General features: G+C 51.2%; 1 protein-coding gene across 2 annotated transcripts in view; it reads left to right on the top strand.

The window, feature by feature from the left end:
- EPHB1 (EPH receptor B1) overlaps nucleotides 1-15,330 on the top strand; it is a 75,796-nt gene that overhangs the window by 14,971 nt on the left and 45,495 nt on the right. For both annotated transcript variants that reach the window (XM_010561170.1, XM_010561171.1), the window contains exon 2: nucleotides 11,477-11,541. In XM_010561170.1, coding sequence (XP_010559472.1) covers nucleotides 11,477-11,541 — 65 coding nt within the window. The remainder of the gene's footprint in view (nucleotides 1-11,476; nucleotides 11,542-15,330) is intronic.

Below are 15,330 nucleotides of genomic sequence, written 5' to 3' on the forward strand. Positions count from 1 at the left end.
ACAGGGCTGGCAAGCTGCCGGAGGTGGCTCTGGTGGACTTCTTTTGCTTACCTCCCTGCAACCCCATGCCCAAGTTTTTTGGTGAGGTGTTGCCCATGTGTTAAGTCAGCCCTACCCGTGCACTCGGGAAGGAGACCATCCTGGCGAGGGGGGGGGAAATAATCCCCCGAACTCTTCTTGGCACAGCTCCCGGCGCGCAGATGGCTGTCCTCATGCTAGAGCCTTTTCCCAGCTTGCACCCGCACAGGCGCCGGGGCTGGAGGCAGGGGTGTGCTGGGCAGGCTGGCTGCCAAGCGGCACCTCCTGCCAGCATCCTCCTCCTCCTCTTCCTTGCCTCCCAGGGCCGGTGGGGGCTGTGGCCACTCAGCAGCTCAGCTGGCCACTGCAGCTTGCAGGAAGAGCTCAGCATAAGCACAGTCCAGAGCAAAACCTTACAACTTAAGGTTAACTTAAAGCAGCTCTTGTTTTTCTTCTCGTCTCCCAGAATACGGATCCCAGTGGTCCTTGTGCAAGGGGATGTGGTGGGATGGAGGACCTGGCACTGCCTCTGAGTAGGCAGGAGCTGGGGGAGGCAGGCAGCGGTTTGCCAAAAGCTTGTGAAGAAGGGTCCCAAAGTCTGCGCTGTGCACCCCCTTGAAGGGCATTGTCCAAAGGGGCGATTGCTGGCCCTGCTAGGTGGGGAGGAGCAGTTGCTGGTAGCTACTGGCGTATTAAGGCAAGGGTTTAACATGGCCCTGCTGGCCCGTCAGAGCTGGTATGGCACCTTGCATGAATGGGCATTTAGAAATCTTGGCAAACACATTTTGTTGTTTACTCAACAGGCCAGCTGTCATGTGCATACGTACCTAAAGATGGCTGAGATTGATAGTAAAATTTTTGGGAGAGGATGTGGGATAGTTACAGATCCTGGCCATTGGCTGTTTTGACTAAATCTGAAAGTGCAAAAAGAAATGAAGAAAAAGATAAGTCCCAGGCAAAGCTGTGAGAGACAAGGGATGGGTTTGCAGGGCATTTTGGGAAGTGGCATTTGGATGTGGGGCCAGAGCAAAAAAAAACCCAGCAGGGTCTGCTCACAGGGCGCTCTGTCCTTTGTGATGGACCTGTTGGCTTTGCCACATCCCCTTTACCTCCTTTCCCACATGTGCAGCCTTATGACGGGGAGGGCTGGGCAGGCGACCAGGCTCTCCGCCGAGGCATCCCCAGGGGATGCAGGCCTTCCCCCATCCCGGCCATGTCCTGACGGAGGCTTCCCTGTGCTGCTGGCAGCCCCACGCGCTGCCGTGGTGGCACAGATTTATTTCCCTTTGCCTCTTGCGCTCTTTGCCTCATTTGCACTTGCGAGCTGACTCCATATGGTGCAAAAACCGAAGAGACGATGCTCGGCACGGCGGCCGGTGCCGGGAGGGGAGGCGGCAGCGCGGGGAGCTGCTTGCTGACGAGCTTTTGCAGTTTCTTCCATTTGAGGTTCAATATTTCCACCTCCTCCCCTCAGTGGCTGTGCTCCAGCGGCCGGGTCTGAGCTTGTCACCTCCGGTAGCAGCCAGAGCATCCCTGCGCGTTTCCACTCTTGCTCCCCTGCCTTCCCTCCTCTCCCTGGTGAGACCCCCAGTGCATGAGTGGGGGATCTTCAGGACGCGTCCTCGGACCAGCAATGCTGTTGCTGCTGTTTGGTTCTGAAAATAATTGGCTGGCCTCCCTGAAGGCTTTAGTATGTGTCGGATGCTGCATTAAAAAATACAGGATCAATCTGACTGCGGTTGTTCTGTGCCGGGGCTGTGCCGGCAAGCTTGCCCCACGCTTGTTCCACGCTTCCTTGTGCAGAGTGGGATTTTTCTTTGCAATCCTCTAACTTTGGTGGGGGGATTCGGTTTCTGGCTCAACCAAGCAGTCTGGCTTGGGCTGTTGGCAGCCAGGTGGTTTGTCGGGGTGAAAAGGGAGGCTTTTCTTCCAAATCTTAGTGTCTGGGGGAAATGCCAAGCACTTCGCTGCATTGGGAGGAGGTGTGCATGGGTGAAGGGATGCCTTTTGCTAAGCTCGAGTCCCCCAGTGGTGCTTGCTTGTTGTTTGAGCAGTCTGTCATGTTCGTAGCTCATGCAGAATCCCTTTGACATTTTAAAATAAGATCTAGTAAATAGGAGCTGGACGATGCCAGGTGCATCTTTCGTCGTGAGGGCTCTTTGACAGCACGGCTGGCATTTTAGATTTAGGGCTCTATGAGATGCATGTTTTCGTAGTGAGTGCAAAGATTTTCTGGAGAATGTGGTCCAAGACAATGACTCATCCTGAATCTTTAAAGAAGTGATGGTGTGTAGGGAAATGCAGGATAAATGTTTTGATTTTTAGAGCTTTCCTCATAGGCAGTGCTGTCCTGGAGTAAGGCAAAATAAATCCAGCTGGGAAGGAGAGCTGCAGGGAAAGCAGGGGACAGGTCTGGTGCATTAGTTCAGCAAAACTTATTGCACCTACTCCAGCATTGCCTCTGTGCTGGTGGGCTTGAAGGTTGGCTTTCACATGTGAGCATGCTGCTGGGGAGAATCCCCTGCCATCCCATGGGTGAAAGTCCTGTGCATATCCAGGTGTGAAGATTGTGTGCCCTTTTAATTTATCCTAGCACATGTGATTACAGATGCTATTGATGTTTATGGCTACTCTGTCTTCTCAGTCAACTAATTGTGTATTTAGAGGCTATCATTTCCAAGGGAATCCCAGTTGGTTAGGAGTCCAGTTCCACTGAACTCGTTAGGCTTCCATGGCCCTTGTCTGTGAAATCTCAAACCTTGCTCTTTTTTTTCCTTTTTTTTTTCCCCCTCCTCTTTTTGGGGTTCCTTGCTTTCTCATACCATGATGAAGATCAAGCTCCTTCTTCCCCAGAGAAGAGCTCCCAGCAGAATGTCCTTATCTTGGGTGAGCTCACTTGCTTCCATTCAACCTGGCTGGAGCACACCATGTGCAGCCAGTGCTGGTACATGGCTGTTGACCAAGAAGTAAGCTACAGAAAAGTAGCAGAAAATACAAAGTTGTTGACAACACTACCTGATGTTTGGTTTATCCTTGCCATCCCTTAAGGTGCTGTGCTCCCCCTGGGATGTATGAGGGGTTGGGGTACTGGATCCTCCTTGCTTGCTTGGCTGGTTAGATGGTTGTCCATGCCAGCTGGTCTCCATGCAAGAAGTCCAGTGATGTGAGGCTGCTGTGCCCATCTCTTGCCGAAGCCACCCAACTGTATGACAAGGGATAGAGTGTCCTCAGGCACCTGACCTTCAGTCTTCATCTCCTTTGGCATGTGCTCCTGGGTGGTGATAGCGTGGATGGTGAAGAGTGGACGATTGCCCTTCCCCAACCGAAGCAATCCTTCCTTCAAGCCAGACCTTCTTACACCAGTTAGCTGGACCTCAAGCTGGAGGGTGAAACTTCTCCTGGGCAGCCTCACAAGCTTTTTGGAGGGTAGGGTTTCTGAGAAAGCCTCTTCCGATGCCTGGGTCGCTGAGTTCCTATTCCACATCTTCTGGAGGATGAAATGAGTAACTGCCAAGCTTGACATATGGTGATTTTCAGGGCAAGCGGCAGCTTTCAGTGATGTTTACTGGCAACCCATCCTCAAGAAAGCAAAGATGAGAATTGAAATGCGTAGTGACATTGTTCTGGAAAACATTCTCCTGTAAGCTAGCCTTGTTATCTTGCAGCCCTGGATCACTCCTCTGGTGGTGGCATGGTAGAGGAGCTGGCCTCCTGCTGGGTCTGTCTTGGTGGGCCAGAGCTTTCGTTAAAGTGCTCTCTCAGCCCTTGGTAGTGCTTGACTTAAAGTTGCCAAATGCATCTGTGCCCATCTGTAAATATGTATGCACTATGATCTATGCATATAGTATGTGTGGATTTTGTATATCTGTGGCCTGTGTGCAATTATAAAAATTATGATGTCAGCAACTGACTTGTCACTATGGGAGCAAATGAGCTCCTTATATTTGGAAAATATTGGGTTACCTATAACATGGTGTCCTGAGATTTTCCTATTGCCTCTGATGTCTGGTTTGAGCTCAGTGGATTAAAACTTGTTCCCAAATTTTCTAAAATAGGTTTTACAATTTGGAAAACAAAAGGCATTGAAAGCCTTATCTTCTCTCTCTCATCTTTGTATTTGAATTGGTCCCCTTTGTCTTTTTTTTTCCCCGGTGATGCATGCTTTTTTTGGTAATTCTCTGTCATTTCCTTCCCTCTCTCTTATCTCTCCCTCTGCGCTTCTCTCTCTTTTCCTCTCTATTCCTCTCCCCCTCTTCCTCCCCCCTCTAATTTATTTGCAGGCAGGTCGTCTCTTTGATTTACTTTATCTCTCAGTAGGATTATGATAAATGGATTGTATGGCTCTGGCTGAGCTTGTCTAACACCATGCTGGGTCAAGCCCCTTCAGAGCATGAAAACCGAGGGGAGATGCTGGGGCTGGGTCTCCTCTGTGTCGTCCGGAGGGAGGAATGAGTGTTGGTAAATGGGACTTGGTCCTTATGGCCCAAACTTTACATCGCCTCCTGAACTTTTTTAGCCTGTGTTAGGCGTGGGGCTCGGCAGCCCGGTTTTTGTCTGTGCTTTTCTCTTGCCTGATATGCTGGGTTTGCCGTGCGTGTGCGTATGCACATATGCTTGCAAAAATTTAAGCAGGTATTTTACTGGGCGCTTTCAGGCACATCAACCAGCATATTTCAATTTACTATATCCTGATATGGATAGTGTTTGCTGCTTGTAATTAGAGTGTTTCATCCCGCAGTCACAGCAGGCAGCAGTTTATTGATAAAGTTGTTATATAGTTGCTGAGCAAACACCCCCAAATTTGAGCTTCATTAAGTTATTGCCTGCCCTGCTGCGATGCATCTTCATTGCGTGCTGAAATCCATGCCATTGACGGGAGATCCCGGAGGAGGTCCAGGGCTGTGCTCTGCGGCCGCAGCTTAATGTATCCCATCACAAATTGACACAGCACGCTTGTCCTCAGCTGATATATATAAATTCTTTCCCTTTCCAACCAAAAGCAGTGGGTTTTTTTGGCCACTGCAGATCTTCTCATGCTGGCTGGTGGCCGTGGATGGTGGTGTCACAGCTGAGATGTCTTTGCAGAGCAGGCACGGCTGCTTCTCTCCGCCGTGAGGTTGATACAGACCCCAAAGCATCAGTGGTTTTTCTTTAAAATGCAGGCAGAAAATGTTTCATGTTGACTTGTTTTGTTGTTGTTTAGCACATCCTCTCCGTTCTTGACTGAGTTTGTTATTTGGCAGGTAATCCCTCATAACGAACCCGCAGGAGATTGATGGGGAGAGCTCGTTATGCACTTCCAGAGCAGTTTCACCGTCATTCTGTAGCAGCAAAATGCACCATTAAAGGCAGAGAGCCATGGGAATGATGGGACGTAATTAGTTGTTGCTGTAATATTTTTGATTGAAAGCGTATAGATACTGTAAGCGGCTCTTTTGGAAGCCGGTGCTCTCAGGAAACGATTAAGAAGAGCAGTGCTTATCAAAGGGGAGAGGCTGATCCTGCTCTTACCCTGCCCGCCTCTCCAGTGCCATAATTAAACCATCTGGGAGATGTCACGGCATTCATGCCACGCAGTCGCTGACTCCTTCATGGCACGAGGGGTGAGCAGTGGTGCTCCCTCCCAATTAGGAGCAGGAACCAGATGGGGAGTCGTCCTGCAGAAGAGACTTTTTGGGTGGGATGTGCGCCCAGCAGCTCACTGCCTTGGTCCCTGCGGCAGAGCCACCTGGATCTTGTGTTCCTACTTTTCCCCAGCTTAGTCTAAAGTTCAGGATATATTGAAACCTTGCACAGGTGAATCTGGACAATGTCAGAGGGATGTTGTGGTCAGAAGCATGGTCGTGGAGAGCAACCTGGAATTACTCAGGCAACCTCCTGGTGTGTGCTTGAGCCCTTTCATCTATGGGGAATAGTGAGAATTAAATTCAAATTATTCCCCTGGCACCTGTGGGTCTTCCTTTCCATTGACATCAAGAGGTGTGATGCAAACTGTGAGCGTATAGGTAGCAGTGATGAAAGCCATGATGCAATCTGGGCTCGGCTTGAAGTCACGACAACTGCAGGAAGGCAGAGCTCGCAGCATCATAGCAGTTAATGTTATTTAGCACTAGTCTTTGTAATACAGCATCTTGGCTCTGTTTCTCTATTGTTCCCTTTCGCTGGTAATGTCACCAAACTTGGACAGAAGCTTCCCAAGCTGTGCGTTTGCCTTAGGCTGATTTTGCTGAAGCTTTTGGGAGAGAAAGAGGGGATAGAAAGAAAGCTTGGCATTTATGAGCATGAAATAGAGGGGAAAATACGGTGCGTTGCTTATGGGGAAAAAAGCCTTGCTGTTGTTCCCCTTCAGAAAGTCATGCCATGGGGCCGGGGCTGCCCAGGGGATGTGCCCTGGGGCTGGACCATGTACTGACCCCACCGGCACTTGCTCAGGCTTGCTTTGCGTTCTGCGAGGGCACATCAGGATGAGTTTCCAAAGATCCCACCTGCAGAGCATCCTCTGTTCCTCTGGACCCGAGCCCCTCATGGCCACGTGCGCCCTGCCCCTTGCTCCCGTCTGCCCCCTCCCTCCGAAGGTTCAGCTATTGACACGCACCTCTCCGCCCCCCACGCATCTCGGGGGGCTTATTTCCAGCAGCTGGCATACTTTCTAAATCTCCCTCTACCATCTGTTGTTATCAAGCCTCCTCTCTCCTTATTTTGCTTAATTTCTATCTTTTTCCTCTTGGCCGTCTTAGACATGCCTGCATCTCTTTGCATATGCCCAAGCATTTGCTTTCGAGTGCCTTAGGCTGGTTCCTGCCGTTATCTTCTTGCAGGAGCGAGAGCTGCTGCTTCTTGCTTTGGGAGAGGGACCATGTCCCCGAGGCATCTATTGAGGAGTGCAGTACTCGTAGAAATTTCTTTGTGGCCTCCCTGAGCAGAAAATTTGTCATCGTATCTCTTTCTTTCCAGATGGCAATGTCAAAACGTGATCAAGCTGGGTTGGCCTCCTTACCTCCATCTCTCTCTGCCTGTAGCCAGACCCTGCTCCCTGCCAGGGAGAAGTCACACCTTCTCATGGTGGGACTCAGCAGGACCCCTCCACACTGGGGAGGTCTGAAATGTGGGTTTCAGGGTGGGGGTTTCAGGAAGTAAGCTCAGCTTTGTTTCGGGCTGGTTCAGGAGGGTTTTCCTGGAAGAGGCTTAAATCCTGTTGGGAAGGGTTGTTGGCAAGACAGCATCAGCTGGTGTGAAATGAAGGCTTGTGCGCTGCTGTGCTCCATGCCTGGCTACTCTCAATATCTTATTTTTCCCCCACTGCTTGAATGATGCCAGCCTACCCTTTGCTCCTCTGAGATGCAGCTTATCCTGCTGCGGGCATTGGCTCTGGCCACTTCTCTCACCGGTTTGCCTGGGAGGATGTGGGGACCCCAGGACGGCATTGAGTCCTCCCTGCCTGGATCGTGTGAGTGCCATCACAGATGGATGCACTGCTCAGCAGCGAGGATGCTGGTGCATTCTAATTGCTGGCATCTTTACTCGTTACGAGTGTAATTGTGAGTAGACGTTTGTTTTTGTATTGATAATTAGGGACTGGAACAGATGGCGAAGGCTTAGTTTAAAGTAATGTGTCCATTAAAGAAAATCTACTGTATACAGCTGAAGATTCTTCACTCTAAGAGAGCTCAGCTCTCTATAGCGGAGCTCATCTTCACCCTAACGAGGGCTTCAGCCCTTACAGCCTGTCAGCTGCCTTCGGTGGAGGCTCAGGTCCCGAAGACTTCTCCAAGCAAGTATGTTGAGCTCCCTGCTGGGCAGAGCATCCCCATGGTATCCGCCGTGCCCACATGTGGGTGGTCAGGTGTGGAAGGAGTTGCTGGAGGAGCGGTACCTTGAGCACGCAAGGGGAGGGCAGCGTCTTGCCTGCATTTACCTGTTGGGCATTGAGCCTGTCTGCCGGCATGGTGGAAGTGCAGGGACTGGCCGATGCAGGTGGACAGGTGGCACGTGGTTCACCCGACATGGCTAATGATGCTGTGCTAGCTGTACAAGGCACGGGGAGATGATGTACCCTTGCGCTGACACCCCCCGAGGGGTTTAATTAATACCCAGTGCCAAATAACGAGGACTGGTCCTCGCAGCAGGACAAAGCAGGCAAGAGGAGCGCAGGAGGAGAGGTGCGAGGTGTCCGTGTGGCTTCTCTGCTAATTAATGATGCTCAGGCACTGGTCCCTGGTAATCCCCTCGTTAGCAGGCAGAGCAAGGGGATTTTACTGCCTGTTCCTCCTTTGCCCGCTCCCAAGTGATGGATGGCTGGGGGGGGGGTAATCCCTGTGTGTCCCCACCAGCAGCAGTGTTTTGCAGCTGAGAGATGGAGATGAGTGCTGGGTGTCCCCCCTTTCTCCGTGGGATCTTGGGATGAGGGGCATGGGCATCTGCACACAACCCCCTTGCTGAAGGAGGGCGCTTGGCAGAGCCTTAGCCCTGAGCTGCCTGGCCATAAATGTCCCTGCGGGGTTTCCCCAGGGGTCACAGTGTCACTTGTATATCCAGAAAATGAAGTAAAATCCAAGATTTCCTCCAAGAGGAAATAGCAGAGGTCAATGGGAAGTTGCTCAGTCGAGTCCTTCTGGTGCCGAGTGCCTCTGCAGTCATGGGGTGTGGGTAAGCTCAGCAGGAATTTGAGCTGGAAGGGAGGATTTAACCACTTTATTTTATTAAAAAAAACAAACCAAACTAAACTATTTTGCCAGGTTATGGATCTTCTTGTATATGGCAGTGTCCTCAGGAGTCAGGGTAGCATCTGAGCAGGAGAAGGTCTGTAGAGGGTCAGCCTTTTAGTGGTGGCTCTCAGCCCTCTTTTTTCCTTTGGTTTGCAAATTGCTTTAGAAACATGGAACTGTTGAAGTGCAAGCTATGCACCTGCAGTGGAAACTTTGCGAGCACGACCTCCCTGGCCACAGGCCACGCAGTCCCCTTTGGACTCTGGAAACCTCCAAAGCAAAAGCTTCTCTGTGGTTCTTTTCCATTTATTCATTTATTTCTCGATTTATTTAGTTATTCTGAAGTCTCCTGCTTCAGGAGCTGCTGCGTGCCATGCTGGCATTGCTGCTGTGCCTTTCTGCTTTCTTTCCAAAATGTGGAGCCTTTGGGAAGGAACAGAACAGGAGGGAAGGGGTGAGATTTTGGGAGGGAGCTGCCAGGAGGGATCCTGGTGGATGCCACCTTGGAGCAGAGCCGGTCCTTGCGAGCTACCATCCTGCACCAAGGCTGTACTTTATCAAAAGTACATTCCTCTGTCATCACCCCACTGAAAAAAAAGCGCCTGGAGAAGGAAGCTGTAGGTGCATGGAACAGGAAGGGAGACGATGGAGTGAAAATCCTTTCTGAACAAACCCTTGCAAGAAGTGCCTTTCCTGGAACTGAGTGTGTCCTTATTCACCAGAGAGGGCGGGCGAGCTGGGTCCGGGTCCCTGCCCAGCCACGCTCCCTGCGTCACCCTGGGCTCTGCTGCCTCAGTGTCCCATGTGGCAGAAGGACACTCCGTTTGCTGCGGGGTAAAACACCAAGCATTTTAGGGGCTCTCAGAGGATCCCTCCCCACATAGTCATGCTGGGAGTGGGGACTGGGAGACGTTTGCATGGCCTTTTGCTTCCACTTTTGCATCTATTTATGCACAGGCACATCTGCCTGCTTATTTGGAGGGCCGTAGCAAGGATTAATGACAGCTTAACAAGGTGCGGAGCTGTTTGCAAGGGAAGGAAAGCTTGGGGGCAGCAGGAAGGCAGAGGGCGGTGGGAGTAGAAAATCTCTGGAAGTCTGGAGCATGAGCCCCCAGCCCCATTCGGGGTCAGGGAGGAGTTGCAGGTGGGATGTGTTGTTTTTAGCTGGCTTCTGCCAAACAGAAAGGGGCTGAAGCTGCAGATGGAGGCATGCTGTGGTGGCATGAAGGCTACTGCACTTTTCTGTTCCCTGCACAGGCCGGGGGTGAAACGTTTCCTCTCCGAGGGCACTGCAAGCACGGGTATGCAAAGCATGGGTGCAGCAGGCTGTGGGCTTTGAAGCCCCCCTCAGCAGTGCCACAGCAGCATCCCAGGACCACTTAGGGACGCAGAAGCTTTGCAAGCTCCCAGGCACCTTTTCACTCCATCTCTGGTGTGGGGGTGCCTTGCTCTCTGTGGCCCCCGCTCACCTCTCCTGGAGCCAGGCCAGGTCGGGAGCTCTGGCTGGAATTTCGGGAGAGGGAACATTTATCACTCGTGGCAGGGTGGGGACGTCTCGGTCACGCTTCTCCGGCTTCCCATCCTGGGACAGCTGGCAAAGGGAGGGGTGGGAAGATTAATAGGAGTCTCGTTTCCCACTTGCGATTGCTGGAGCGGGTGTGGAGAGATTAAAAGCAGCAATCCGGGGGGCAGTTCATGTTCCTGGGCTGATTTTTATTTTCTGACCTCTATTTCTCTGGTTGCACCCCTTTTCCTGGCACTGCAAAGCTGCCGTGCCTACCTGGGACCATAGAGGAAATGGGAGGGATGGGGGATGCTCAGCTATGCCAGCCGCCGCCAGCGTACCTCCTCCTCCCATTTGGTCGAGACACAGGAATCAAGGAAATTAATCTGCATGTCTGCTTGCTCCAAACAAATAAATAAAACCTGGAGGATTTTTCCCATCTGTTTCTATATGTTGTTGCTCTCACTATTATTCTTGTTGTGTTTTGTTGTTGTTTGTTTGTTTTAAAGAATAAAAGTAGGGAAATGTAAGCTGTATTACAGCTTTTAAATATTTCCCACCAAATTCTCCATCAAAAGACTCCCAGCAGTGGAACATCACTCCAACAATGTGATTTTTATTCGCGTATTTGAAATCACTCTGACAAATAATAACTGTGTGCAACAACAACTTAGGGCACCAGACAGATGTAGTGCATAAAAGGGGACATCTAGTGTTGCAGAGCAAAGCAAGTAGCTGTGAGTGAGTCGGATGGGACCCACCGAAAAGCCTGTATGGAGATGCTGGGGGAGAGATTGGGCTCTGCCTGCTGTGGGAGACTTTCCCCCAGCTTCTCGCTGCTTCCAGGGAGTTAATGCAAACTTGCTGCTTGGGTTTAGACGGCTTTTTGTAGGTGCATGTAATGACTCCATGAAATGCAGCAACCTTCTTAATTTTTAATTTTTTTTTTTTAGTTGGTAATGCTCTTTTCCTTTTCTAGGCTTGGGAGGATCAGAGATGGCAGCGTGGACAGTGTTCAGGCCATGACTCTTTGCAAAGAGTCTTGTCCTGCACTGTTTGCTCTGGAGTGAAGCTGCCCTTAGTTAATTAGATGTATTAGGGCACCTGCTGCTCTATTTCTTAGCAGCTCCAAGGGTCAGATGCATGCTCCATGAAAGCAAGTGAATGTTTTTTTGTGGCTCTGTGCTCATAACATTATCAAAAGCTTTGGGAGTAACTAGTTTGCTTTCCTTTTCTTGTGTTTCCTCAGAAACTTTGATGGATACGCGGACGGCAACGGCCGAGCTGGGCTGGACTGCCAACCCTCCTTCGGGGGTAAGTGCCACTCGCCCAGCTGATCCTTACGCGATCTTGTGGGGTTCATGCTCTTTGTCTTAAAACGCTGGTGGGGAGCTGGGGAAGTTACAGTGGGAGCAGCGATGCCCCATCGGGCTGGCGTGGGGTGGCCAGGGCATCGCTGTGCCGAGCTGTGTGGCCGGTCCAGGGCTGAGCGTCCCTTCCCTGAACCGATCCCAGGGTCTCGGCAAAGATGGAGCTTTTCTCCATCCCTGCGCTCTCTCCTCTCCTGCCTGTCCTCCTCCCAGGTGAAGGGGCCAGCCCCATCACTGCTCTCCATGCCCCCGCTCAATCCTTCCTTCTCCCTGTGCCAAAAGACTTGTAATTAGGAAACATTAACAGGCTCAAAACAGCTTTCATACCTGGAACATCATCCGTAATTGCACTCAGCAGTGCTCTTCCCTGGCTATTAATGTCACTTTTATGAAGTAATGAGGAACAAAACACACTGAGGCACTTAAAACATCTTTTTTATATAATATGAGTCTTTGAGGAATGGAAGCATAAAATCACCTGACTCACATTCCCTGGGCAGAGAAAGTGAGAGACGGAGCCGTGGAGGAGAGGAGCGGCAGTGGGAGGGGATGCAAGTTGATGGATGGGCATCACGGTGGGACAGGCAGCTGGTCGGGCAGGGATGCGTACAGCAGTGAGGTCCATCCCTGGGGCCTCCAGGACATGGCAACAAAAGGGAAAGGATGCTAGCCTGCACCTTTGTTAGGGTGTGACTGGCTTGGCCAGGTCTTCAAAAGAAGTGAGATTGCACACCGTCACCAAAGCTGAACCACACATGCAGTGGGCACGAAATCCTCTCCAGACACATCAGAGGCCCTTGAAATGTGGGGCTTTGCCTCTGAATTGCTGTGGAAAAAATCTGTGCCCAGATAAATTGCTGGCAAAATGCAGGGGGGCCACATGCAGGTAATGGAGATGGGATATAAATAGTTGCCTGCAGCTGCTATCGCTGAAAGCCATGCAAGGCAAGTGGGGAGCTTGCGTCATAAGGCTTGGCAGTCTTGCCCTCTGCAGAGTGAAGCATGTCCCCAGCCTGCATCCCTCCACGCACATCCCTGCATCCCTCCGCAGATCCCAGCTCCTGATTCCTGGCCCTGCCTCACCTGTCACAGGGTGCCCTGAGCCTGTCCATGTGGTGATCCAGCATTAATACTCTGTCTCTTGCTCCTGTCAGAGTTACTGGTGAGTCTTCTCCTTTACAGGAGTGTATGTTAGATCTTCCACAAAGTATTTTAAAATACCAAGTCCCTTATTTAAAGACGCAGTTAGTCCGTAGCACGTGTGGGAGAGTGTGACTTCCCTTGTGAAGTCCCCTTGCTCATGGACTGGGCTTTTTTCAGTAGCACCAGGCACTTTGCTGGGTGGATACGGAGCATCTTGAAGTGTATTTGGGACTCCTGGAGTGAACCCCCCTGTAGGCGTCATGTCCCAGCCAAGGCACCTTTTGGAGTAGGTTGGATGCTAGTTGAAAATAAGCAATGTCTTCCTCTTGCTTCAGGCATGCAGTAGTCTTTATGAGCTGCCTGCTTACAGCACTGGGTTTTGGGGTTTGTCCTGTTTAATAGTTCACAACAAATATTTGAGGGCAGATTTGTGCTGCTTCTTGGCTTGTCCAGCGGTACTGGCCAGTATTTGGGTGAGGCTTGTCTGGAGTGCAGGTGCCAGGGAGGGTTTGCAGACTGTGAGCCATCCAAGCAGCCTGGTGTAGAAATGCTAAGATACACTTGGGGATTTCTGCTTGTGTTGCAGTAAATGAAGACCCCAAATTTAGTTGGTCTTTTCTTGGTTTTAGCCTTCAGTTCCCTAAAGCAGCCACCCTACGGCCGTGCTATTTCTTTTTCAGCCCGAACTGCTGAAAGCTGGGTTAAAAAACCCAAAGCTTCCTCATCCTATCCAAAAAGTGAGAGTATGCTAGCAGCCTTGCTTTGGGGCTTAGCAACAAACAGTGGCACTGTAGGAACAAGTGAAGAAGAGGGGAACCAAAGAGGAAAGCAAAGAAACCAGAGGGAGGAGAGTAGCAGCTGTCTATAAAAGGGACCTTCCCGCTTCTTGATGCGGGAGGGAGGAGATGGGAGAGGGGCCCCTGGCTGCTGCTGGGGTGTCAGCTCCTTCTCCCAGGCTCCTCTTGTCTCTCCTGGGGCTGGAGGTAGAGTGATTTCATGAGCCACCTCTCCTGACGCCGGGGCTCCATGGCTTCGAGTCCTTTTGGGTGGTGGCATCCCCCATGGTGTGCTGAGGTCTGGGAGTGACTATTCACCCCAGCTCACAGATGGGCCCTGGGGCGCAGGGGGGCTGTTGACATTAATGCCAGGGCACGGATGCCAGCCAGGCAGCAGGAGCTGTGGTCCCGGGGGACTGGCTGTGGCGGGACGTGGACTCTCATTCTGCTCTCCCCGGTGGATGTGCTTTAAATCTCAGTGGAGAAGAACATTGTCTTAATCCTCAGCTCCCTGTGAATTATGTAGTGGGATCTCGTCAAAATGATGCATTTGTTGCTGTTAGAACATCGATGGCAGCAGCCACTGGCACCGTGGGTCTTACTAGCCACAGGGATCTGCTGCTTTTCAGTGCCCAGTGGCAGGAGCACTCAACCCAAGGGATGCCCAAGAGAGCATCAGGATCCAGCCCTAAGCCCTCATGAGGGTTTTCCAAGTGGTATTTTGTGTCATTCCTAGCTGCAGGCAGCCCTGTGTGCTGGGTGCCTGAAGTGCAGCAGGGTCTGCTGGCAGGTTTTGCCTCTTAGTTTTCGGCTTTGTTTGCAACGCCCCCCAAAAAAAGCAGCAAAGTGCAGGGGATGCTCAGTGGAAGGAGCTGGTGAGAGAGCTGGTTCCCTGATGGGAACTATGAATAAAATGATAGTGGGTCAGGTCCCCTCTCGCGCACCCGGTCCGGGTCCACGAGCTGGCGGGTGGGATGAAGAGGAGGATTCCTGCAGCAAAGACAGCAGAGCAGTGGGGCCAGTGTTAGGTTGGTGGGCGAGTGCTGGAAGAGAGCTGGTTGTCTGGTGTTAATTGGATGATGGGGCTGTAATGCAAAGCCCAGGTGGGAATGGGAAACAATGCCAACCCCATTGGTCAGGGAGGACCTTGCAGCTTTCTTGTGTGAAGAGGTGTCTGGTAATGAAAGGGCATTGAATCTGCATGTCTTGTCCAGGGTGGAGAGGGGTTTTTGCAGTGCTTTCGTGGCATGAGATGAGAAGGGAGAGCACTTGGATGGATGCGTGAGGTTTTATTGCTGGTTTGGTAAATGTTGCTTAACAGCAATGTGCAACCTTGAGCTGTGATCTTTGCTTAAACTTAGCGGAGCTGAGTAGGTGGACCTGGGAGCAAATGTTCTGTTACGCTTGTTGGCAGCGTGTGGAGGACCCTGCTTTGAAAACAAAATTAAAACCTGTGCTTTTTTACATCAGGGCTGTGGTTTACAAGGGGGAAGCTTGGGGAGCAGGTGAGGAACATGGTTTTTTAATGGAAAATGGAAGAAGGCAAAATCTGTAAGGTTGCAGGGTTGGTCGTGGTGCATCAGCTCTTTGGGAAGACTCAGTGTGACGGGACAGGTTGGCATCACCCATCTGCTGTTGTGGCCCCCCACCCCTGTAAACACAAACAGGCGTGAGCACTGCTGTAGCATCACTCCTGGAAATTATGCCTGATATTCAGAGTGCTGCTTAAAGATTGCCATATGAATAATGCTGTTATGAGGAGACTGTAAACATGGATTAGTTAAAATGAATGGATTATGAGGTTGTAAATCTGT

The sequence above is a fragment of the Haliaeetus leucocephalus genome, unplaced genomic scaffold, assembly GCF_000737465.1.
Source record: "Haliaeetus leucocephalus isolate CR32 unplaced genomic scaffold, Haliaeetus_leucocephalus-4.0 Scaffold143, whole genome shotgun sequence".
Classification (NCBI taxonomy): Eukaryota; Metazoa; Chordata; class Aves; order Accipitriformes; family Accipitridae; genus Haliaeetus; species Haliaeetus leucocephalus.